At 32.2% G+C, this 26,061-nt stretch overlaps 1 protein-coding gene across 3 annotated transcripts in view; it reads right to left on the reverse strand.

Annotated features, from left to right (window-relative positions):
• The window catches only part of LOC119830861 (kazrin), a 64,684-nt gene that overhangs the window by 9,794 nt on the left and 28,829 nt on the right, over positions 1-26,061 (reverse strand). For all 3 annotated transcript variants that reach the window (XM_038354032.1, XM_038354031.1, XM_038354029.1), the window contains exons 2-11: positions 17,456-17,683; positions 16,367-16,637; positions 16,044-16,295; positions 13,365-13,486; positions 12,653-12,806; positions 9,782-9,909; positions 8,369-8,545; positions 5,078-5,219; positions 4,715-4,855; positions 696-786 (exon numbers count right to left, since the gene is read on the reverse strand). In XM_038354032.1, the coding sequence (XP_038209960.1) occupies positions 696-786; positions 4,715-4,855; positions 5,078-5,219; positions 8,369-8,545; positions 9,782-9,909; positions 12,653-12,806; positions 13,365-13,486; positions 16,044-16,295; positions 16,367-16,637; positions 17,456-17,491 (1,514 nt within the window). In that variant the 5' untranslated portion in view covers positions 17,492-17,683. The remainder of the gene's footprint in view (positions 1-695; positions 787-4,714; positions 4,856-5,077; positions 5,220-8,368; positions 8,546-9,781; positions 9,910-12,652; positions 12,807-13,364; positions 13,487-16,043; positions 16,296-16,366; positions 16,638-17,455; positions 17,684-26,061) is intronic.

Consider the following 26,061-nt stretch of genomic DNA (forward strand, 5'->3'; position numbering starts at 1 on the left):
TTATTTTCACCAGTAAGTAATTTCAGTGGACCAATTTTTAATATCCTAAAGTCTGGTGGATAATTATGTTTTCCTTTGTATAAAGCGTGCGTTTAATGCAATAAAAGCAATTACTTATTTACTATAACATCAACAGTCTCGTTAGTTTGTACTAAGCATTTAATCGCGTTAAGGAGACTATAATGGGTTCAAACGTTTAGTCTAAATGTCTGAGACCCTTATACTAAGACACTTAGTAGATCCGTTTACGTTTTGATGATCATGTGTCTAGTAATTATACAAGGGACGTATCTTGAAATTATATTAATGTGAAATTATTTGATGGATGTTCTAAAGTCAATTTCATATTATACGATATCCCCAAATCGAATACGATATGTAATATAAACAAACTAAATCTTACTGAAATAAACTATTTATGATCAGGGTTTTTGTTCCATTTTCTTGTCATTGACCGAACATTCGTAACAAAACAAAAAAAAACAAAAATTGCCCTTGAATTAAATTAAATGAATTTTGTATTTTATCTTATATACATTCAAGTATATCAAGATCAAGTAAAATCAAAAAACAGCTAAATAATTTCTTGCATTCATCGCCTCACCGAACAGTACAAACGCTATTAACGGGATTGAAACATTCCACAATGGTTGTAGTACCTAGTCATTCGAAATGGAATAAAAGTTATATCAAACCTGGAGAGCGAGCCAGCATCAATGGAGCGGGTGAATGGGGAAGCGCTATTGTGCGGCGACAGCGTCGGGCTACAGTCGCGCGGCGTGCTCACTGCGACAACGACAACCGTTTCATACTTTGATACACAATTTCTCTTGAATCTCTGACACAATAACAGCCTTGCGCTAATTTTTAAACTCTCTCAAATATGTGCTATTATGAAATTATATTGTAATTGGTATATGATCTAACCTAATGCATTTCTAGGGCTTCACGACTAGCTGCTACACTTTTTGTTAGCAGCTGTTCAATGAGAATATTTAGAAGTTGTAATTCCTTCACAAAACCACAGATAATATAATACTATACTAGACAGAACCATAAACACTAATAACAGAAGCGAAATAAGAAGTAATAACCTAAATGCAATAAATAAGTAAATTAACTTTGACCGCCATATGGTACAGAAGTTAACACATGAATCTTAAAAATAAAACTATATCGGCATGCTTTTAAAGAATATTAATTGAAAAAAAATATATATATTGTGAAACATGCAAAAATGTGTATTTAACACAGCGCGTATGAAGCGTGGAAATATTTTATTCCCACCACTAATGCCTTAAACATTATGCAGTATTGCAAATACAATAATTAAAAGTTTTATTGAGTACCCGCAAACAGTATTGTTAACAAACACAAAAAAAATCTTACAGCTTGTACGTAAAAGACAAATAACGAAGCACAAGCGGGGAACGAGTACACACATATCGAGAAAATTCACAATCTAATTCCATTATGTTATTAATGTTGGCACGTGTTACGGCACTTTTGAGTTCACTGTTATTACAGATTTTATTATGATTACATAATAATTTAAAATATGTAACAGCTCACTTGTTCTTAGTACTGGCAATTAAGGTGTAATTTGTTCGTATCATGAAATAAACCTATATTATTACGATGGTATAAGAATATTATAGCTAGAATAGCAGGTTCAAGAATTATGACCATAATTTCGGAAATATAATGCTGGTCCTTGGAAATATCTTGTAATGTATAGGTACTAAGCAAAGCTTAGGGATTTAGAAATCCGCAATAAACTTGTAAGTCTATTGGATCTTTTATCCCAAAATATTTACGTGAAATCAACAAACCTATTAGTCCTTTGAGATGGAAGAGTAAATTAATTATCATCCGGTATCGTAGGTATAGTAGATACTAACCCAACATCTATGTATGTACCTAGATGAAGGTATATAGAGTCAATTAACGAAGTTATTTATATCTTACCTGTACGTTTCTTTGGTAATAAATAAAGTATTATTAGAGCAGAATAATTTATTGATTCTGATTTTCCATATTCATCCGTTTACATTTACATTTATGTATTAATCTCCAAAAAATAAAATTTTAAAAAGCTCGTACTGATATACTTTTGATAATGAAATTCGCGCGTACTCACATTAACTTTAAATAATAATGACAATGCAACGGAAGTAATAACGTTAAAAGCATTTCAGACGTTAAGTTGGTTTTCAGTAAAATCCATTAAAATAACTGTACGTAACGTAATTCTCGATAGCGATTTTCATTTTATCAAACTTTTTAATACGGCTTAAACCTTGCAGTCGATTGTATTATTTATCCCATTGAAATTATTTTATATAATTGTCAGTTATAATATTGCATATGAGCAGTTATTTCGATGTATGTGTATATAATAAACTTTTATGAAAATATAAATTGGAAATCTTAACGTCTACTTGTATACAATATCAATTGAAACCACAGCTTTTTATTGCAAAATATTTCAAACAACTAGACCGTACTTATTTTTAACCTTCAGCAATATGAATAGTAATATTATGTCAAAGGTGACCAAAGAAAAGCGACCGAGGAATATAAAAAAATAATAATAATAATAAACATTTATTTGTTTGAATTGTGGTAATACAGAGTTCATTGGTCAACAATAAAATAGTCCACACAATTCGACAAACAATTGGCATACAAATTTTACCAAATTAGTAATAGATTTTCAGTTTTCATTGTGTATATATCGATAAGCACTATTCTATGAGAAACAGCCAAACAAAAATATAAGCCCTGAAATGTAAAATTACCTCGTCGTCATATGTTAATAAAGTAAGAGGGATTTCTTTTTCTTTCAGAGATAAGACGTATTTTTATTATTGTCTTGAAAGTAAAACAGTACCACGGACACAACATTATATGTCTCTAAATTAGTAACAAACCTAATGATAACGCTTCATCATGCAACCCAATTTCAGTACACTTTCAGTAAGTAGGTTATATCTTAAGACAAGACCTTTTATTTCCCCATAGAATCATAAAAACTTTTCACAAACGAGTACGCGCATCCCAACATCAAATTATTGCCCCCGTAGCGTCATAGATTAACACTTAATTTTCATATAAATTTATGTCATATATTATATTATCATTATATATTATTATTACGTAATACCAAACATTTTCCCATAAGGTTTGCCGATGGTCTCATAACGTCATACATTGTGACACACTAAGGACTACAATGTAAGTTACGGACGACGCGACGGAAGCGAGCAAGCTGGCTATCGGAAAATTTTCCGCAAACGAATAGCATATCTAATGATAGCTTTTTCTATACAACTGTATATTATGTACCTCAGAATAAGTAATTCGAAAACGATAGATGAATTTGAATTTATTGATGGGTATTAGCAGTTTATAACGATTCTTGGATGCTATAATTGTAATGAACTGCTCACAGTTTACTTTATTCATGCATATTTATAACACATTTTCATGCATTTTAATAAAATAAATGAAACTTATGACGTTTTTCGAAATTTAGAGTTGTTCTTTGGTTTTTACAAATAAAACAATGATACAACGTGCGATTTGATGATTATATCATTAAGATAAAACAGAGAACATTAGCCTCTCGCTTGCATTTGATCTCAGCGCGACCCGACTAAATCGGACTCTCGTTGCGATATTGTTTATTATTATGTAAGTACTAAGTATGTGCGACGTTGCTAATACCGTTTATGACAGAATTCTCCCACTGATTGGAAACAAACCAGATTTACATTAGCCGAACTATAAACACGGTGACGAGTGTCGTTGATTTTAGACATAATAGTTTATAACTAAATATATAGCTAATAAATAGGCTGAAGAGTTAGAGAAAGAAAGTAGAGACTGTATTTAATTAATTATTGAAATTTGAAACAAAACATACATATTTTAAGCGAACAGTTTAATAAAGTAGCTATCATATATATAATTACAATTATTATTTTAGAATATACCATTAGGCATACTAATCTAACAATAATCCTTTGAGTGATAATGCTACTTAATCATGCGTACGCGTGTTTAATATAAGATTTAAATAATTAATAAACTAAGTTGGCTCTAAATCAAGAGTACTAACCAGGTTTGTAACCTTTGAATATTATTTTAAATTCTATTAAAGTAACAATGAACGTATCTCGTGATATTTCTAGAGACATCTCGAACTAAAAACTTAGGACTTTACCACCCACGCACCGCCCCGCTTCTCCAATAATAACAACACTCTACGCCTTCGTAAGACGATTTGTTAGAGTGTTCTCCATCTACCGCCCACTAATTCCCTCCTAACTGTACGCATTCGTAAGATGACTGGTATACGAATATTAAAATTATATCAGAATTCAAGCTCTTCAACCAATTTCAAACCGCGTCCAAAAACAATACGTAACAAACCCTAGATATAATGCTATATTATTGATTGATTTTTTGAATTCAAATGACTTTAAAGACTAATCTAATCTATCTGCATATATTTTATACTTCAATAGATGTCCTATTGCTGCTTTAAAACACTATATCGGTTCGTTAATAGTACAGAAGTCATTCACACAGATATACACGTTGCACCTATAGGACAGATGTAACCTACGTTGGTATATAGGATACGCTAATCATACAAAAGCAATTCACGCCGATGTAAAGATGCGTTAGTAGTAGAGAGGCAACTCACGCTGGTATATAGGGTGCGCGGAGGAGACGAGTGAGATGGCGTCCGCGTCGTAAGGATCGGCGGTGTGCGGGCCCTCCGCGGTCGAGTCGGACAAGTTGCCGCCGCACACGGACGTCGCGCCGCCGTCGCTACTACCTGTAACTGACGGTAGTCTTAACCTAGAGGTTAGGTTAAGTAGGGGTAGACCCCTACTTTAGTTTTCCCCTGACACATTTTTTCTCATATTTCAACATCTTTAATGATGATGTAGCGTTAGCCTTCCTTACATTTTAATATTAAAAAGTAATAAAGAATTAAAGTATATTCCGACAAAAGCGATTCTTCTCCAAGTCCGTTCCGACTGGACTCTAGACAACTGTATACCTCTAACACCTGAATCAGCGCTGCAGCTGCCTCTGTCGCCGATGAGTCCGGAGGGACCGAGCATCATGGGCGGCCCAATGCCCAGAGATGCCACGCTCTCGCCCTCTGATAAACACCCAGCCGCTTGCAGTTGTCTTCGAGCCTAGTAACCATTACAAGATTCTGCTAATTAGGCATTCAGAACTACTAATAACTACTAATTTCAGTGACAAAGTAAATCTATGTTTATTAGCATATATTCCATATGTATATAATCAAGAACTACGTAGCTACAGTAGGAAAGACCTCCAAAATAATATTCTAAACGAAGAAATAATAAAATATGTAAACTAAAACTATAGGTAATATGGATAAAGCTATGTTGGAAAACTGAACACAGATCATGTTGAAATGCCCGAAATGAAAGATCGGTTACTGAACTAGGTATTAAACACAAGCTTGCTTCACAATGATTTAAAATTAATTATAATACTTACGTATTATTATTAGGATCTTTTTGTAATATGGTCATACATAACTATGATCCAGAATCAAAATCATCATTTAGTATGTAAGCACTATAAACTCTAACTCAAACTCAAACATTTATTTATTCCATTTGACTTATAGAAGCACATTTGCATCGTCATTACACAGTAAAATATTTACCACCGGTAATAAATATAAATTAAATTCATAAAATTCTAATGGTGAGACTACGAATGATTAAATCAATTTAACTACACAATTTATGAACGAAAATTAAAACTGACGCAGGTTCAAGCATTTATTGCGAGCATATCGTGGAAACAGTTGGGCTTAATTCTCATCACGATTTACATCAGAAGGAGCAATTTGAAATGGTAATTAACACCGTGTGTTGGTGATGGATGAGTACTGGCTATTCAACGCACCTATTCATCATAATTGTTTCCTGTCGATATTCCTTTGTTATTGCCAACCTATACTGATCACGATGTAATCCATTTCCATAATTACAATTAACAATATGATAGGAAATTAATCGTGTTTAATGACATTATTACGGTATTATTCTACTGACGTAGTTTAAAGATGTTTTCAAAACTTGATATGTATCTATCTATCCAATACATAAAAATAATATTTTTTAACAGGAATCGAATAGACTTTGTTTTAGATATCTAAATTAAAAAAAAAAAACCTTTTGTTTTTGGACGTTACATAATTTAATTTTTGCTCTGAAAAACTCGTTCTATATTTCAATATAATTCTGCGGTATGAATTTATAGCAAATACAAACAACATCAATAACGTAGCTAATGAGCCATTTGTCTTTTGAAAATAACATTTTGTAATTAAATGAAGCGTATGTACTCATTTCGTTAATTAAGTTATGCAAAAACATACCGACAGGCTACAATGTGAAAATAAATCCTTAGTATAATATAAATAATACATCACCAAACCTGGGCCTTTAATACGAAGCAGTTTCTATCCCCATTATCATTCACGCAACTTCATTTCCTATGGGTTTCATGAACCTGACAGGGTCTTTATCTCTAAGGGCAGGTAATATTGTATCTAGCTGAATTAATTCTCAAGATAGCCGCCTATCTAACAAGCGAATGATAGCAACTTTGAACTACAATTCTAATTGTGTCATGAACTGTATTTATAGAGGTATATTATTTCCTTAAAAAAGGATCCGTATCGATATAACGCCCTCCTTAAAGCATAATAGCATGTATAGCAAAGAGACATCAATTAATTATCCTCCCTTTGATATCGGATTATAGTATCTTGACATAGGTAATACTAATAAGGGATTATTAGTTGTAAGATCCTATGTAGTTATAGAAACAATGCATATATTTTAATGGATACTATTTTTCAACCAACTTCAAAAAAGAAGGTGATTATCAATGCGGCGGCTCATAACTTTTTACTGGCTGAAATTTTATGATTCTTTTTATAGTTAAAAGCTAGTGCCTGGCATTCGGCCTTGTTCTGACAATTTGAAGACGGCTTAGCATTTTTAAAAGTAATTATCTATTACAATTAATTAAAGTGAAAAAAATTAAAGATAATATTTTTATGATCATTTGTTGTAAAAATGCTGATTACTTTAATTTTGTATAAGGCTTACTTATCTTAAATGGACGAATATTTTCTTTTAATTTTTATCCGGAATGATGTGTAAACAATTTTGGTAAGATAAGCAATGTGCGCCTTTGTATTTTTATGCCGAGTTATACAAACAAAAGAAAGTCAATTACCTTCGTGGTATTTATGGCATCTTTATATTTAAATAGTCATCATTCATATGTGAAAAGTTTTATTTCCTCTTATTTGCTTATTGCAAATAAGATGTAGTAGATGTGATAGATGCCTTCTAAAAAAATTAAAGACTCACTCATTTATAGAGCACAGTTTTCCATAACAACTAATTCACTACATTAATAACAATGTTCTTAGTTTAATTTTAACCAATAAACTAACCAATAATTTTAAATTATTTTATGGGGTTTCGATAATCTATTGTGAATGTATAGTCATAAGTAAATGCTAAGCTGATGATGATGAATTATTAATAAATCTTGTGAAATTTCCTTTCAGATTGTATTTGTCTCAATTTCTTTTCAACTTGCCTTAAGCCTACCGATAAGTGGTACCTACCTATCTACGAAATTGAATAACTGACTCATAACTTAGGTTTTATATTTCAAATACAACTTGCTATTTTTACAGATGCGCTATTGTCAATAAGTCCATACTATCAAATGATTCATGCAAACACTTTTAAGCAATAGTACTTGATGTTGAGTTAGGCAATTTAAACTATTCCCGAATAGCGAAAGCTAATATTTCCTCAACTAGTCTTGTCTGAAAACTTTACCATTCACCATAGTGATATGTACCTTTATTACCAAGTTCAACTTGTGGTTTCTGATACGTTCAGTATTACTTTACGGGTACAAGCTTAATCAAATTGATGCGATCCACAGCAGTTTACATGTACAAGAATTTAATATATGGTTAATTATATTATGTTAAGATGCGCTAGAACTTTTTAATATTGACTCCAGGACGATAAAGATACTTTGGTATAAATATATGCAAATTCGTACATATATGATATTTAAGGGGACATTAGCCTTCGAATAAATCGATGTTTTTATTAAACGAAGAAAGCTTAATCTACACTTAGTTTCGTACTCCAGAACGCTTCACGAAATTACTCCGCTAAGTTATTATTACTGAATAGACTCGCATCAATACATTATACACGTCCACCCCAGACCTAGTACATGATCTTAATCATAAACATACCTCAAACAGCTGTTCCCTCGCATGACGCAGTTGCGTGTCCCGCGCGCTGAGCGCGGCGGCGAGCTGCAGGGACCGCTCCGCTTCGTCCCGCGCGTGCCGAAGCAACGCCGCGCGTTCTCGCTCGCGCTCCGCCCGCTCCGCCCCGAGCGCTGATGAGGCACCGCTACGCGATCTCATCTATGAGAATAGATATCAAATATTTACAATACATATATAACATGAGTTTCACATGCATGGATTATAATTACCCGAAATATAATGCATTAAATTGTAAGCTAATCACAATATGTCATCAGGGTATCTGGTATAATATTAATAACGGTGTTTATAATCTTAAAGTGCCTTATATCTTATATCTACAACGAATAAATAACATAGTAATGCCTATAAATATATTGCCCGAATGGAACTTAAGAATGCTGCAATCTGAAATTTTATTACATTTGACAGATACAGATTTTTTCATTAGCTAAACTGTTATGTAATTAGAAAGTAAGTCAAAATAAAACGAGTTAAAACAAAAAATTGTTAGACTTTACAAGTATTTCTTCCAAGTTCTCCAATAGCCCCATAAATCTACCTGTAATCAATCTAACTTAAGATTGATTACAAGTAGATAAATTCTTTTGTTTTGCTTCCAGTGTATTTTTCTTATTAGATATTGCAAATATAAAGTATATTTCATATTTTATTTATAACATAACACACTATCCCGAAAAACTAGAAGCTAATTACTCGAAAAGCCTAGTGTTCTTATGAAAAGATCTGTTTGAAGCCTTCATTAGAGAGCTGGCCTTAACATTACACTCAAATATAAAGGACTAGTATTTGTAGAATGTCCGAGTTTCTCGTTTAAGCATTGCACTTTACGCCTATTGTAACTAACTTGAGTGTGTACGCGTGTACCTACTTAGGTACTAACTATATATATTCATAATTTAATGGATTATTATTAGCCAGCGTACCCAGTACGTTAATAATATTAATACATGCAAGTTTCAACAACTCGATGTGAAAAGCTTATTCTGCGTGGTCCACTATTTTATTTTATTAAAGAAATTATCCTTACACATGTCCCTACTGTGAGAACATATATGAGTTGATGATGATGATTTAATTCATTTGTTCTTTATCCGATGTGTTTATGCGTTCAAAAATGTCCTATAAGGAATATATTTAAACCCATGTCGAACCCAATTTATACTGTCAATCGCAATAAGCAAATTGAGAACGAAGTGCCAAACTTACAGTTGATGTATTGTACGAGTGAGAAAAGAAGTTCTTAAACCAATAATCAATATGCAAATGGTGGCATTATAAACTTCACGTAAGAACTACGGAAAATTGTAAACAACAAAATTATACTTATCGTAGATAAACAATTAATATTCACAACACACTCAAAAAACAAACCTGTTCATAATTTCTAATAAAATCCCTGAGCTCCTTTTCTTTATCCTCGAGAGTCGCGTAGAGTTGCTTCATCTGGTTCAGTAAATCGAATTTCTCAGCTTTAAGCCGCTTCTTATCAGCCTTGAGGGCTAAAAATAAAAAGTCAATTATGAATAAATTTATAAAAAACGATATTGTTCAGCATCTATCCTACTAATATTATAAATGCGAAAGTTTGTAAGGATGTGTGTGTGTTTGTTGCTCTTTCACGCAAAAACTACTGAACCGATTGCAATAAAATTTGGTACGTAGATAGCTGGACAACTGGAATAATATATAGGCAACTTTTTATCCCGATATTCCTACGGGATACGGATTTACGCGGGTGCGAAAGTAATCTGTCTGTCTGTCTCCTGCACCGATATAATTGAAAAATGGTAGTTGGATATGTAGAGACCGAGAGAGGTAATAAAAAAAATATAATATAGTTTTATCACGAAAATTCCCTGAAAAAGGAGCCTATGCGAGTAAAACCGTTGGAATGTCTATCTTTTGCTTAACTTTGATGACATGGGTGGAGCCGCGGGCGGAAAGCTAGTTTTCAACATTTATTTGTACATGAAGTGCGTTTATTTAAGTTTTATAGACAGTAATTTATTTTTTCGAAAAATAAATAAACTTCAAATGGTATATGTAATGTTATGTCGAAATAAGGAAGTTCTTAATTAAATAGAAATGGATATAACACAAAGGACATTTGTATTTTTTAAGACATTTTCTAGATATATAGACCAAATGTAGCAATACAGTCTATTAGATAGGTTGTTGACATAATATATGATATTTTAGCTTTTTTTGTCTCAGGGTGTTTTAATATGCAACATGCTTAACGCTATTAAAAGAAGTAATTAAACATAGATATTTATTAATAAAACGAAATTTCCAAACAAATAATATAAGAATTTACGTGTTTCGCTGTAATTCCTTTCCAAATGTCTGAAGTGTACCTTATATAAAAATCTTGATATATAAAGTTTGCGACAACTAGTTCGCTGAGGACTAAATTCCAATCCTGGGAGATTTAAAATCTTCACAAAGTGTCCAATGTCCACTTGTGTGTCCTTTGTTGTACTATCACAATGCAGATACTTCTTATATCTTTGTGAAGCGAGAAGAGCATAAGCAATTGCGATCACATCTCTAGATTTAAACTTTATTGCCCCTATCATAAGCACCAAAATGAAGCACATTTTGTACAATAACAAAACGTTTACACCCTCGCTGTACGTCTTATATTGTTTTTAGAACGTTTGGGTCAACAGAGACGTCGCTACTTTTTCTGTTTGTGAGCACTCACATTTCTATTCAGATTGTGTTTTTATTATATTGAAGATAAAATTGCAAACGTTACCATCATTGAATATAAATGCGGAAACCAATTTCCATTATCGATTATTGCGGTTAGAGTTAAATTAAATTAAGTAATTGTCAAGGATTTCGTTTTCGTTTATTTTTATCTTTTCGTCTAGTTTTATTTCAATAAGAATAACGTTTCTCGGTTTGAACATTTTATTGTGGAAATCAAGGGTTTTTTTTTCTTAAAAGCTGAATACTGATATAAAACTGATGATTCAAAGTGGTCGAATATTAGTTTAATTATAAATCCCCGTGACAAAATTTATATATTCGTGCAGTAAGTTAACTGTAAAGGACAATAAACCCGCTTAGCGATTAGTGAGCCTCACTTGCGTTAATAAGCATCCTTTGATCGGTATTTTATAGAGCGTATCATGCTACGGTATTCCATTACACAGAATATTTATTATAACATGCAAAACCAATTGCATAAATTTAATTTATTAAATTTCACATGTATTGAAACGATAATATTTTCCACGAAATACGTATACTGATAATTGCATTGCTCTCAATGATTCGTAGAGGCGATTTCACATATAAAATAAATTTCTGTGGAGGAGCTTTATTTCTGGTTTATATAATATGATGGGATTATATTTCACGATATTCGGACAATTCAAACAGTTTATATCAGTTTTTTTTAAACGGATTCATTGACAATTAAAACATGGAATGAATTTAAAATATTGAATTAAATTGCTCATGTCTCTTCGAGTAACTTTTTAATTATTACAATTATAATTTTCACTGAAAAGAAGGTATATTGTCATAGATTTAAATAGTTCTTATTTAATACATTCAAACTAAATATGAGCTTCAATTGTGACTATTGGATATAAATAGTTAGAAGTTCTTAAGGCTTATTGAGTTCGATTTTCGAGAAGGTAATGACATTAGAGAAAATGTCCGTGGAAGTTACAAACCAACCCACGGCTACGTGACCCGAAAACAAATTCACTCGTGCCATTCATATTGACCACTTTACCCAAATATTACTACGGTTTATTAAAGTGTCATATGACGCTCCGTGTGTTAAACTACAACAGCTAATATCACGCTTCATTTTTGGTATTTAGGAAATTATTTGCCACTGGCGAATTTATCAGTTTATTCGAAGTAAATATTTTCGAAGTAATTTAACGATGAAATATTACGAAAATATATGTAGCGTTTTTTATGAAATATTTATTATGTATTTATGACATGAAGAACTGATTTTATAATATATCAGTTTAAATTCCTTCATATACGATACAGTGTCTTATTTCAAAATCTTATACTTGGCAACTTCTGGTGGAGGTTGGTTTTAAAAGATACTAAAATTTTTATTATAAGTTCATAAGAGTGAGCGCATTCTAGATCTTAGTTTTTGCTAATGAATGCTGTTTAACTCTGTACCTTGCCAGGGTAAAATTACAAATACCAGTAAAAAGAACATAAAGTTAAAAAAAATATTTTATACTTGATACTTACAACTGACAGCTTCCCTCGCTAGCAGCAGCTCCTTCTCCAGCTGCTGTGGGTCCAGCGCCACGTCCTGTCCCTCCTGCCGCTCTATGAGCGCGTTCCCCGCCTCCCCGCGCTCCACCGCCGCGACAAGCAAGCGACGCACCCGCGTTAACTCCGCCTGTACCCAAGATTAATTGCTATCGATTCGTTAACTTTCGACTCGTAGCACATGCGACGCCTGAAATATCGTAGTCACGCGAGCACGTGCTACGGCTACGTATGTTCACGTTCGCTGTACTGTTCATTGTATACGCTACGTAATTGTAGCGTACGTATAAAGATTATCTGTGAACAATAAACATCGTGCATGCGATGCGTAATTGCAGGCATGTTTAACATGAGTAAGTAGCGAGTTTATATCGTTCTAAATTTATCGTGCAAATTACAAAATATTTCATTCAATATTTTTTGTACGACCTTACGATACTTATGATTCTTATCTCCTCTAAAATTTTAAAATCTAGTCTAGTGAAAATGAATGAATTATAAGTCAATACAAAAAATAATGAATCATTAGTCACTGCTCGAAAATAATTCTTCCATAATTTTTAGAACTTATCAGGGGTATCCATATAGTTATTTGTGATCACATCATCCTTACCGATTAATTTTAACGTATATCAAAACATACTTACAACAAACTATGAACATAATATCACTCAAATAACAAGATCACCTGTAATCGTTCGTTCTCGAGCCGCAGCCGGCGAGCCATCTGCGCGGCGGTGAGCATCCCGGGGGACGCGGGCACATCCTCCTGCCGCGATCGGTCCGACCGTCCGCCGGGAGACGCCGCGTCTAACGGGAAATGTATATGATGGCCACAGATAATATAACTTACAAAATGTTTTATACTACACGTTATATTTATTAGTTTAAATGTTTATGTTATTAGTTTAATAAACAACTATCATATAATAGATATTTGAAATAAAATCGTGTTAGTTACACCACTTATAATTCGGCTGAAGGTTTTAATAATTTGTTGGCTTAATTTTGCTTTGCTGCTTTATAAGTTTATTAATTTATTAAGTTTATATATTTATTAATTTTTAAAAATTGCAAAAAGAAAAATAAAAAGACTACGCAGGCGGAGCGCTGAGGCCGGCTGCTAGTATTTCTTTCGTACTAGATAAATCAGTTATCGCCTCTCATTATTTACCTGTCGTGCGTGCCAACGTTGTTGTCTAAGAAAAAACGTTTCTATGACCAATAGATAAATAATTAATTAATGTGTCCTTTACCTTATTATGGCCTAAAACTACTATATCTAACCCTAATATATAAATTAACTAGCTGCGCCCCGCGGTTTCACCCGAGTAAGTCCGTATCTCGTCAAAATATCGGGATAAAAAGTTGCTTATATGTTATTCCAGTTGTCCAGCTGTGTACGTACCAAATTTCATTACAATCGGTTCAGTAGTCTTTGCGTGAAAGAGCAACAAACACACACACATCCTTATAAACTTTCGCTTTTATAATATTAGTAGGATTAGATCAGATCATAGATAATTATCGAAGTCCTTTTGTACACTCATAATTTTACTCAAGTATATTGCTTATACTTATAATATGCAGGGTCAAAGTCAAGAGAATGAAAGCCATATCTATCAGGCATTGTAAAGAAAGCGTGATAAGGCACGTCTTTCTGCAATATTATTTAAAAATCTAGACCCACTTCACAGCTACTAAAAGAGTGCGAAGTAAGTTATGCGATAGCATACATAATTTAGTGCTGTCAATATGTTCGTATGCTTTTTTGGTACTTGAAACTTCAAGTAGAAATGTACGTGTATAAGGAGGGAATGGCGAATGTTTACACACTTAGTTGGGTCTCGTCAAGTTTAACGAGTTTTATTTTAGAAATGTATTTCTTGAAAAAGATGTTCTTCACAATTATTTGATCTCTGTTATTATTGATTTTATTCGTTACAATAGTGACAATCATATATTATCTAAAGTACTAAAGTTTATGTTAAAGGAATGATATAAATGGGGTTGGTTATGGGGACGTAAACATCGTAATAATACGAAACTTCTCTTAGTCACGAAAGCCGCGACTGGCCTCGTCCAGACAAATCGATTATATTAGAATGTTTCACGCACTGTGGCACAAGCTGATAGGATTTGATTGCAGGTGTGACAAAAATATGTACAACCGTGGTACAAAGGCATTCAATTATTTTTGATTTTTATTACAATGCTTTGCTTTAGAAGAGGGGAAATTTATGGTAAAGAACGCGTGTATGTCAAATGTTTGTTTTAGTATCTAATGTAAGAAAGGCATCTTTATAGCTTTTTCAAGAACCGTCTCGATATGTTGCGTTATTAGATTAATATAATCTTATATAATTTCACATTATTGAAACGCGTTATTTTTATGATAAACACTAAAAATATTCAAAGGTTTTCAATAGAAAACTTTGAACATATCGAATGTTAGAGGCTAATTATGAGTGTTATGATTATTAAGTGTCAAATTACGACATCAGACGAAGAGTTTCTTTATTGTAAAGTTGGCTGGCTGTGCAGTTAGTGCAAATGAGCTTATTCCCCAAGGCAGCAGGCTCATTAGTGCACTGGGACTACGGAGAGACACAGACAATGTATGAAAAGTGCCTAATATAAAAACAATGTTACAGTAAAAGTGTGGAGAAATTTCGCTATTTTTTATTGTGAATTTTTCAGATACTCTAAGAAATAATTTATCGAAATTTTAAAATTATCTCATAATTAATTTAGGAAGCGAACTGTGTAGAACCAGTGAAATCGAAATGTTAACGTTCATTAAACATTTAACAACTTGTGTAACATTCATCGATAATTGTTTTGTTTAGTATGTTCCAAAATATTCATTATAAAACTGAGAAAATGTAAGCACTTTATGCAATTCCACGATCGCTAATATAGTTTGTATTCACGGCAGCTCATCCGAGACATTAGTGACGCTCATAATATTCGTAGCAGCAACGTTGAAGAATTTCCAACTAGCTTGCAACTTACTTCATCCAGAACACAAACATGCCAGCCGGACTAGTTAGCAACTATTATCTCCCGTATTACAGTATCTAACTCAAATACAAGCAAGTTTCTATTTTTCTTGTACAATGCACTTTTGTTTTAAAATAATTTGAGCTAGACTGTTAATTTTTAAATTTTGTCTCGATGCATAAGTATTATGACATTTATATAACGAGTAAAAATGACTGACATTTAAATAATCGAAATATTTGAGTAAGATTTAAATTTACCAAGTCAAATGCAAACAATGGATATCACAGATGTTTTTCTAAAGACAGTTTATAGTCACAAATGATGTAATTAATAAATGAATCCGTAATAAAGCTTTACTCACCACCATCGAGGGTAGCAGTGATATCAGCTCTGGGCTCAGGTCCATCGCTACTTCTTCCTGGTGAAGTCGCATCAGGCAAAGGGACTTCCTCTTCGGAGCTATCGGCTGGGTCTAAAGGATTCTTATCACTTGTGTTACTATTGCCTATTTCTGCATATGTCCCGCTGTCGCTTCCATTTTGATTCCATTTTATAGGAGAATCGAGCTTTCCATTAGTTTGGTTTTCTTTATTGTCATCTTCTGGGGAAGAAACTATTAAATCCATTATAAGATTGTTTAAGACAAGAAACTATAACTTACGCATACATTTTGAAGTAACATACCGATAAATGGATTGTCTTTTCCGTTTCTAATTGATAATCGTGCTGATCTGTTAAGCGTTGCTTCTCGATCGCCGTTAAGAGCTCCGTTTCGTGGTTTATCAAGTGTTCTAATTAGGAGACGTCTTTCTGGAGGAACTGGTCTATCTAAGTCTGATCTATCGAGTGCAGAACAAGCTGGTGTGATGAGAGGATCAGCGGGCTCTGGCTCCGCTTCCGTTTCCACTCTTGTTCCAACCGATACCTGTTCATCAACCATTTTGCAAAGTTTCGCCTAAACAAAAATATTTTATTAATAATTTTCAACCATTTTATCAAATGAATCAAATATTATGTAAATTACGGCAATAGAATATGTAAACGAGACAATATATTGTCGAATTACAAGTTCTTTTGTTAAATATTGTAATTGAAGGATGAATCGCTTTGATTGCCAGTATAAGGTAACAAGATAATATATTCTTTTTTCTATGTCAGATTTAAAAAACAAAAAACGTATACGAAATGTACTGAATAAATTAACCCTATAAGACTATAGAGCTATGTTTAGTATTGGTAAAAATAAATCAGTAAGTACAATTATTTAAAGAACAAATAATAGTCAAATAAACACAAAACAACAATAATAAATCGGCCAAAGAAAATAGGCTCATAGAATTATTATAGAAAGTTACTTCTACAATCTAAATGCTATTAATCACGCTATGGAATCTAATTTGTTCAACATCTAGGCCACAATGCCAGCGATATTTAATAAAGCAGTCATAAAAACAATACCCTTCTGTCCTATTAAAGCCAAGAATTATGGACGCTCTATGAGTTCATTTCATAAACATGGGCCTTTATATTAACAGCATTACGTTTTAACAGCCTTCCGTCGATGCCTTATCTTTGTCTATTAATCTAAACAGAGTCTATTCAGTTTCCGACACCTTCCATCGCTTGATGTAATAGATAGAATGTATAATTAATACTTTACTCTTTCATTATATATTGAGAAATATTCGAAGATTTCACATTGAACGGCATATCTATTTCTTGAAAAAAAAGAGGTAAAGAAGTTCAGTAAATTTCCATTAAACAATATATTACCTGGGCGTCGCCTAGAATACGGCGCACTAGCGCCATCAGGCCGCTGTGGCAAACGCTGTCATGCTATCCACCTGAGCCCCCCTGCCGCATGCTTCCTTTGTTCACCACTTTACTCAAACAAACTTTTCTCTTTCACAAACTATATTTTAATGAAGTTTCCCAAAACCGTTGTGGTACTTTTCAACGTTATGTTTATCGATGTCAACACGTCAGCAGTTTCATGGAAAGCTGAAACAATACGATATAAATTTAAATTTATGATTTTGGGGGTATGTAATATTGAATTAAATGTAATATCGAAGTCATTCCTACAAAATTTATTACGAGTTGTGATTCCTTTTTTTTCGTGATAGTGCTTATGACTGATGTGCCTCATACAGATTATAAATTGTTTCTCGAATATTACAGAATAGTAAGTAGGTATAAGTAGGTACCTATGCAAATAGATCATATTTTATACATTTAAATATAAATCGTTAAAATATGATTTTCGAAAAATGTATTTAATACAATTATATCTAAATATCAAAAGTAAATTATCATAGTTCAAAATAACTATGATAGAATATATATAAATGTTCATTACAGTCTCACCTTTCCTACAATATAGGCAGCGATGTAGTTACATATTAAAAAATGTATGACTAATACCATGCTTATACCATATAATGTGGCGCATGAATGTACTGCGGATATATCGTTTTATATCTATATTTAGCTAAGGTTTACAATGCCGTACTGGCATTCATTGGCAGTAAAAGGACTATTCAAAGTAGCGCACAATAGCATTTTGTTACAATTTAAACATTGTTAGTATGTTACATGTTACTTTTAATAAAATTACCTGACAGTTTACAGATAAGAATAACAAGTGGGATAGGCTTCGAGCCTTGATCTTCGTGTTGTTATTTATAATCCTCTTAGACTTGGCATGTTCTTGTAAATGTTAATAAACTAACAATAGAATATTAAAATTTAGTAGAGTAGAAAAAAATACCACTTTAAATAATCTATATAATAAACGATGATATTTCCTATTAATATCCTAAATTTTAATCTGCTGGTGGTGATTATAAAATGACATTGATTGATTTAGCATTAATAGTAATACAGAAACTACATCACTGCCAGGTACCTATCACGAAAATCGATCCTTCGTATTGTTGTGAAAGAGTAAGAAACACATCCACACATCTATAGATTCCTCTAAACATACTTGTAATTAATATTAGTCTAACTTATATAATTAATATTACAGTATAGGCGTCAGACTAAAAACAGTTTCAAATGTTTTGTACGTAGGTTATGTATTTAAAAGGGATAAACAAAAGAATTACGGCATTCCCTTCATCCCAAGACCAAGGATTCAAAAAAAGGATACTACGTAGGTTTTACGAGCTTAGTTTTTATTTATTTCAGTCTGCTTTAACGAATAGACGGCGAAGTAGCGAAAACGACTGGCTGTCCGTTTTAATTATTGGCAGTTTAATTGAATAAAATCCCGAATACTTAGTTATTTTATTTTATTTAATATACGTATATTATATTTTCTTATGTATCTATAATAAATTAAATCTTCTAAAAACATTGAGAGATCCAAGCCTTTCGTGTAGATTAACAAAATTCCACTTTTATTACAATTTCATAGAATATCAATTTTCTGACAAATGCGGGCAGCATGTTTATTTTATTCGTTACTGAAAGTAAACATATCAATAACAGGCGCTGTCATCCTTTCCACACAGTAACTGTAAATTATTACAATATTTAATACTAAATAAACATAATTACTAAATAAAAATTATTTTAGTTGAATTGTTACATGCCAAGTAACGGATGTATACCCACCGTAACTTATCGTTACGTTAAATATTAGTTAAAGTTACGAAATGCGAACCCGTATTCATCAAGGTAATTGCGCTGTCTCATTGACAATCCGGTCACATCTTTCAAGATTTACATAAAAGGGTCCTACGGCAACAAGAGTGCCACCTTATATTCAGTAGGAGTATTTTTTCTTTATTTTTATTTTAATTGTATAATTTAAATGCTGCTTTATAATGTCTGATTTTTGGTATCAGTACTCAGTGATTTTAAATATTTGAAATACAATTGTTGAATCTATCATCTAGTTTACGATAAATTAAATCAGTTTAGTTTCTGTTTCATTTTTTTCCTTAAATAGCAATATTGAGCTAAATTTAGATTTAAGGTTGGAGGTAATGAAAGTTAAATAAGAGTTAACTTTAAAGCAATTGATCTCAAATCTATCCATAGACGACATACATCTATGAGTCACTCCATAATGTAGAATAAACTTTCAGAATTGAGTTGATAAATTTCCATTTCTTATATGAGCCGGGAAAGTGTACCTATTTTAAATGAAAATGTTAATATTTTAAATACAATCTTTTAAATTATAAATATGTATTAAATTTAGGTGAGATTTGTGAATAATTATAAACTTTACACAGTTTAGCATATGAATGAAATGCTTGAAATTTGAAATCATCGAAAATTATCTATAACTTTATAATTTATAGCACCACATGTAAACTTCTTGAGCTATCACTAACCACATTGAATAGGATCGCAGATTACATTAATATAAACTTATGTGGCCTGAAAGTGAATAGAGAAAGCAACTTCTACTTAGTTACTCACGCAGGTTAGTTCTACGAGCTTCGTTATTGCGGCCTTTGAATACTCCACTCCTTAATTAAAACGTAGTCGTAGAGATTTTATATCTTGTCGTCGTGTAGCTTAGTCTAATGTGTGCAATTTGTTTAAATAAGAAATTACTCTTGTTTAATTATTGAAGATTTTATGTTATAAAGCGTTATTACTGAAAGTAGGTCTAGCTTCTAATCTGTGAAGCATTTTAGCGGACGTTTCAAAAACGTCGAAAGATTCTTTATTCGTAGTGTACGTTAATTTAAATAGATTTATTGCTTTTATGAATTTTTCAACTGCGATGATGATAGAGATCCGTGATTTCCTGTTGAAGAAACTTAACAATGAAAGGATAAATGTTTTTTTAAATAAAAACGAAGCAAAACTATTTTTAATAATTTACTAACTTCATAATCTAAGACTGCCTTTAAAAGAATTTATATCCAATTACACAATGAGTAGGTTGGCAAGCACAGGTGGTACTAAAGACTCGACAGTTTTGCCTGTATTTACGACGCAAGTTACTGCAGATCGTAAGATTGTTACATCACTATAATATCATAATGGCGTCGTAAATAGTCCAAGTTTAAAGCTCAGCATTCAGTTTCACACCCCTCTTTATTATAAAGGCGTAAACCACCAAGTTTCTATTAGATTACTTGAATTGGATAAATCCGTTCAATTACACATTGGCCATGCTTTGTGTATTATTCTCCTTTTAAAAATGAATTTAATGCATATATTTTTTTAAAATTTTATATACAAAATCATTAATTAAATTCCTCAATGTATGTATATCGTGATTAACGTATATTAGGAATTTATCACGCATCACATCACAGGTTGAAAACAAATAATAGATTATGTAGGTGTTGTGATATTTATAGGAAAATGATACGTGTAAGTAACTGAGCACATGCGTCATATATCCACTTTCCTTTGACGTTTATTGATAGCTATCATCTGAGATGTGCTTCTCGAGCTTAATATAATATATTACACGGATCTATTCCATATAAAGCAGAATTAACGAGATACATAATTTAGGTCAATTGATAGCAGTTTCATCTAAATACGTAGTTATAATTATTGTTTTACGAAAGAGTGGGTTTTTGTAAAATCTATTTGATTCTCAGAGTTTTAATTCTCTGATATTAATTTCTTATGTATGTGCTGTTTGCTCAAAAGTGGGTTCATGTATATTATTTTCACAGTAATAATAAGAATACTTACATATCAATCAGGATTTAGTCATCATATAAAAAAATAAAAAAGAAATAAAAATAAAAATATAGAATATATATTGATTTGAACGAACGCAAAATAAATTGAATTGACAGAGCTTAAAAATAAATCAAAGACAAGTCACTCACGTCACGACAAACGTAATTCAACCTAGTATTAAAGATGATCGAATTTTTATGATGCAAACAGAGCATGATGCATAAAGTTTTCGATTGCGAAATAATTTACAGCGAGTACAGTTTTATGACAGTTTGACGTCTGAATTAGTTTATAAACAAGCAGTACTGGAATAATGCTTGTGAAAGATAGGTAAGCGCTAAAAGTTTTGGCGGATTCGCGAATTTCTACTTAAATGCCGTAGCATCGTCAGCACAGCTGAGTTATGTACTCTTGCCTCCGTTAAAACTTTCCTGTGTGCTACATAACTCGGTAGCTAAATAGATAGATCATTGTGCCCCATTTTAAACGTAACTGACTAGCCGTCAATGGTGAGTTTATTTTGTTATATATATTGCCATGAACAAAGTTCAAGAAATCAGTATTCTCAATTAAATTATCGTTATTATAATCTGAATGCTTAAATTGAGTTTATTGAAAGAAAGAAAGAAAGAAACATTTATTATTACATTCTATAAATATTGTTTGAAGCTGAGATACGTTATGTGGAGCAAAATCGGTATAATTTGTTTGTCTTATATACAAACCTTATATTATAATCAAATAAAACAGATGTGAATTAAAATATAATGAAGTGGATTAATTTTGAAAATAGATTGCTAAGCTCTCTATTCATAAATCATAAAGCAATTCATTCGCATACTCGGATAGTAGGCCCAGCCAATAGGAGCTGGTTTAATATGCCATTTGTCAACGACCATTTTGTAGTATTCGCTCTAAATTTAAACTGACCAACATGTGGTTTGATATCACCTGAAAGCTTTGCAAATTAGAACTTTTTACTTATCATTGTGTAACATTATTGACATATTTGTATGTATTATCATGGTGAGGTTAATTAGGGTTACTGTATTTGTGCTATTTTTAACTTGTCTATAAGAGTCATCTTGCTGGTCTGTTTTTTCACAAAAAAGTGTCATAAGCTATGATTTATTTAGTTTCTATTCCCGGTCATCAAGGACAAAACCAGAACGAGAAATAAGGTCATAAACTACATGCTAAAAGTATAATCATATAAACCAGAAAATTTAATTTGTTTATTTTTAACTTCTAGACCTACTTTTGAGTGCAAGGCGCAATTAACTGGTCTTTTTTTAACTTGAGATAGGTTCTTGTTTAGAGATTTTTTGGTATCACCATATGTATTTATTACTTAATACTAGCTTGTCAAAGTCGAGAAAATCACCTTGCTTATTCTATGAAGTATAGTTGTAAACTCGCTCAATTAATGTAAATATTAATTTTTAAGCTATTGCGCTTGTACCTAATATTTTACATTAAAATTTTACAGATCACAAGAACGAAATATATTTTGTAATATGTATAATACATAATCGCAACATTCGATAGATAATGGAAAACCATTTAAATTAAAGGATCAATTAATTCAGAACAAAAATCAGACATTTTACTAGAAATAACAACTAAGCTATTGAGTTGTTACAGTTCTCTTAATTGCGAGACTATCTAATTACAATTTAAGTAAATAAACCCATAGGCCATTTACTTGAGTCTAGAAGTCTGCTTCGAATGCCGCAAACAGTCTCAAGTGACCATCGACTCCATTCGCGTACCACCCAGACTATTAACTAATAGGGGTCTAGAAGGTTCTTTAGTTTATTTATTACGAACCCTGATTGCTTTCAGCCATCTCAAAGCGATGTGATATTCGTTTAAATTGGCTTGGTAATATTTTATGTATATTCTTGCGTTTCACGTATAGTATTTTTATTTTTTCCTCATTTTATTTTAATATTTCGTTTAAATGACATATTGTTTCAATCTATTCTATTAATAATAATAATAATTTTTGTTTGTTAAAAGAAGCGTTAGTAGGTGGCGGAGGGACACTTTGCCTTAAATAATAAGCATAAGCTTTTCCAAGATTTGATTTGTTGAAGAAAATGATTTGAAGGTTTCTGTTACTTAGGATCCTCTTATTAATTGAATACCCCATGTCAAACATACCAAAAGACAAAAAGACGCTAAGACTGAAAACCAATAACGCCAGTATCCGGAAAAATACACAACACACCAACTGCAGAGAAAAAGATGAAGGTAATTCACAAATAATAATTTTTATACGTCAAGACATGTAACATCTCAGTATTCCCGTGATCAAGTTCGATGTAAATTGTTTGAGACTTTGAGATGAATGCCTTTACATCCCTCAAAATCTTTTATTCCTAAAAAAATTAAGTTAGACCTAGATACTTAATTTGACTCTTTAAATACAAATAAAAATTTTCGTATAACGAAGCAACTTTGCAAGCCTTGTATTTTTATACTATCGAGAAATATCTGCATAAACAATAGACTACTATATATACATGACATAGCAAGATAAAATTACATAGTTTTCAAAACTATTCCAATTAATTATTTATATTTAATTTATAAATTAAATTTTCTTTAACTACTTACTTATACCAAAAATACCAAACGACCGGCATCATTTATTTAATTATGTACTCAGTAAGAGCAATCATGAATTAAGAATTAACTCAGATTGCTTTCCATTGACGTGTGGGATGAAATCCCTCGTTTTAAGCACGCCTTGAATTTTGTAAGCGCACTTATTTGCCGGGACTAGTGAAACCGTAATTGCATATGTAAACGAAATGCTCCGTGGGGTAGAGCGAGGTCACGACCTGCAGTTGGCCGACCTTGTACCAACTTGGATTAGCTTCATCATGACTTATTAAGTCTTTAATATAACTTTCTTTTTATTATATATTACTGCAGCATTATGCCCCCGGCTATGCAACGCCATGATTGTTTTCAATGCATTGTTGTGAGAATTTGTTTTATTTCCATACAATTAAAATGGCTTAGGATTTGTATGCTATATAATATAGTTTAAATTAATAAATACGCACGCAATAGCACTTCGCCTACGTATAAGATATCACATATCACGTTAATAATGACGAAATACCGCACACATCAAGCACCGGCGTATGAAGCGCCATGTTTTTGAAAACAAGATAGAATTGTAAAGTAAGAGCAGAAATAATAAAACATTTTAACGTTGTTCAGTTTATATAACAATGTCAGATAACTTATTCATTTTACGTATAGAATTTTTACATGAAAAAGGGATGTTATGAATTAGATTTAAGTCCTAAATATGATGCAACATAATTAATTACTCAAACACCAAGGCCAAATATGATAAACATAATTTAGTAAAGCCTAACAATTTTATAAGCAACGTTTTATTATTTACTTACTTACTTACAAACTGTATTTGCTAGAAGCCAACACAGACGCAAACATTGTGATTAATTACAATCACGGCAATAACTCGCTCAAACCGAATTTCCCTCCGCGTTTATTACGAGGTTTAATTAAAAAGCTCAACGTTAGCAAGCACTTGCTAACTGGGAATCACAACACTCATGCCCTTAAGTACTGTGTGTCCTTCAGAGGAGAGATCGCTTAGAGGTACGCCTCGGGCCCGTTTGGGGGAGCGAGTAATCCATATTTCAACGAGGCTTAAATCTCTACTGGGAACTCAGATCTTGTATTACCACAGTTTAAATAGGAAAGTCAAACACAGATTCGCCTGCATCTGATATCACGCCAAAATGTGGCACGACGCTCTCAATAGTCGATTTGAATTTACAGTTAGATGCAGTCTAAGCAATAAATCGGATATTTTAGACTTCACAAAGAGTCCGCTCCAGTGAAGAATTTCGATATTATTCAGAAAGTATGCTCGCTGTTCCGATGAAAAATTTCCCTGAAGATGTTCTAAATGATGATTTAAGTATAACGTCTATTCTGTGACTTTATTTTTTACTTTATCTTTTGTTCTCTTTTCTCAATCATTTTATGTAGTAAAATTACATTTATTAAAGAGCGAAAATGTTACTGCTGTACATAGTCTCAAAAAGGTTCTTTGGAGAAACTATGTCCATACTGATTAATTCCTTTAGCTCTAATTAAATGAATACTCGTATACCAACATCAATGTGTATAAAACCGTTTAACCTTGGTAAAATGTATAGTCATGTATAATTCATGTGTTGTATCTGTCACACGGCTTCAACGCTGATTGCGTTTACTCTATTATATATTTGTGAATTCTTAATAGATATTTACTATGGAGCACACTTACACATACAACCTACCTATACGAGTATGAATTTTAGAATCAAGCTCACAACACAGAATAGTAACGAAGTGTAAGCCCGTGACATTATACTGTAACCTAGTTTGCAGACAAGCGCTGTATATGCTGAAAACAGCTGTACGTAACTTCACGCGTCATAAATTTCACTCATGTTTTCCGATTGAAAGAGATGCTCTTGGATGCCTTTCACACAATAGCGCTTCATCCTCATCCCTGTTGTAAAGTTGCCAGCGAAGAAACCTCTTTGTCCTACACAAAAGGTCACGCTTGAATATTTTTTGTTATCACAATATAAGTGTTTACCTAGTCTTGCCATAAATATTGTAATAAAGAAAAAAGAAAATTGTTAACTGCAAATAACATTTATTACTTT

Source organism: Zerene cesonia, chromosome 12 (genome assembly GCF_012273895.1).
Source record: "Zerene cesonia ecotype Mississippi chromosome 12, Zerene_cesonia_1.1, whole genome shotgun sequence".
Taxonomy (NCBI): Eukaryota; Metazoa; Arthropoda; class Insecta; order Lepidoptera; family Pieridae; genus Zerene; species Zerene cesonia.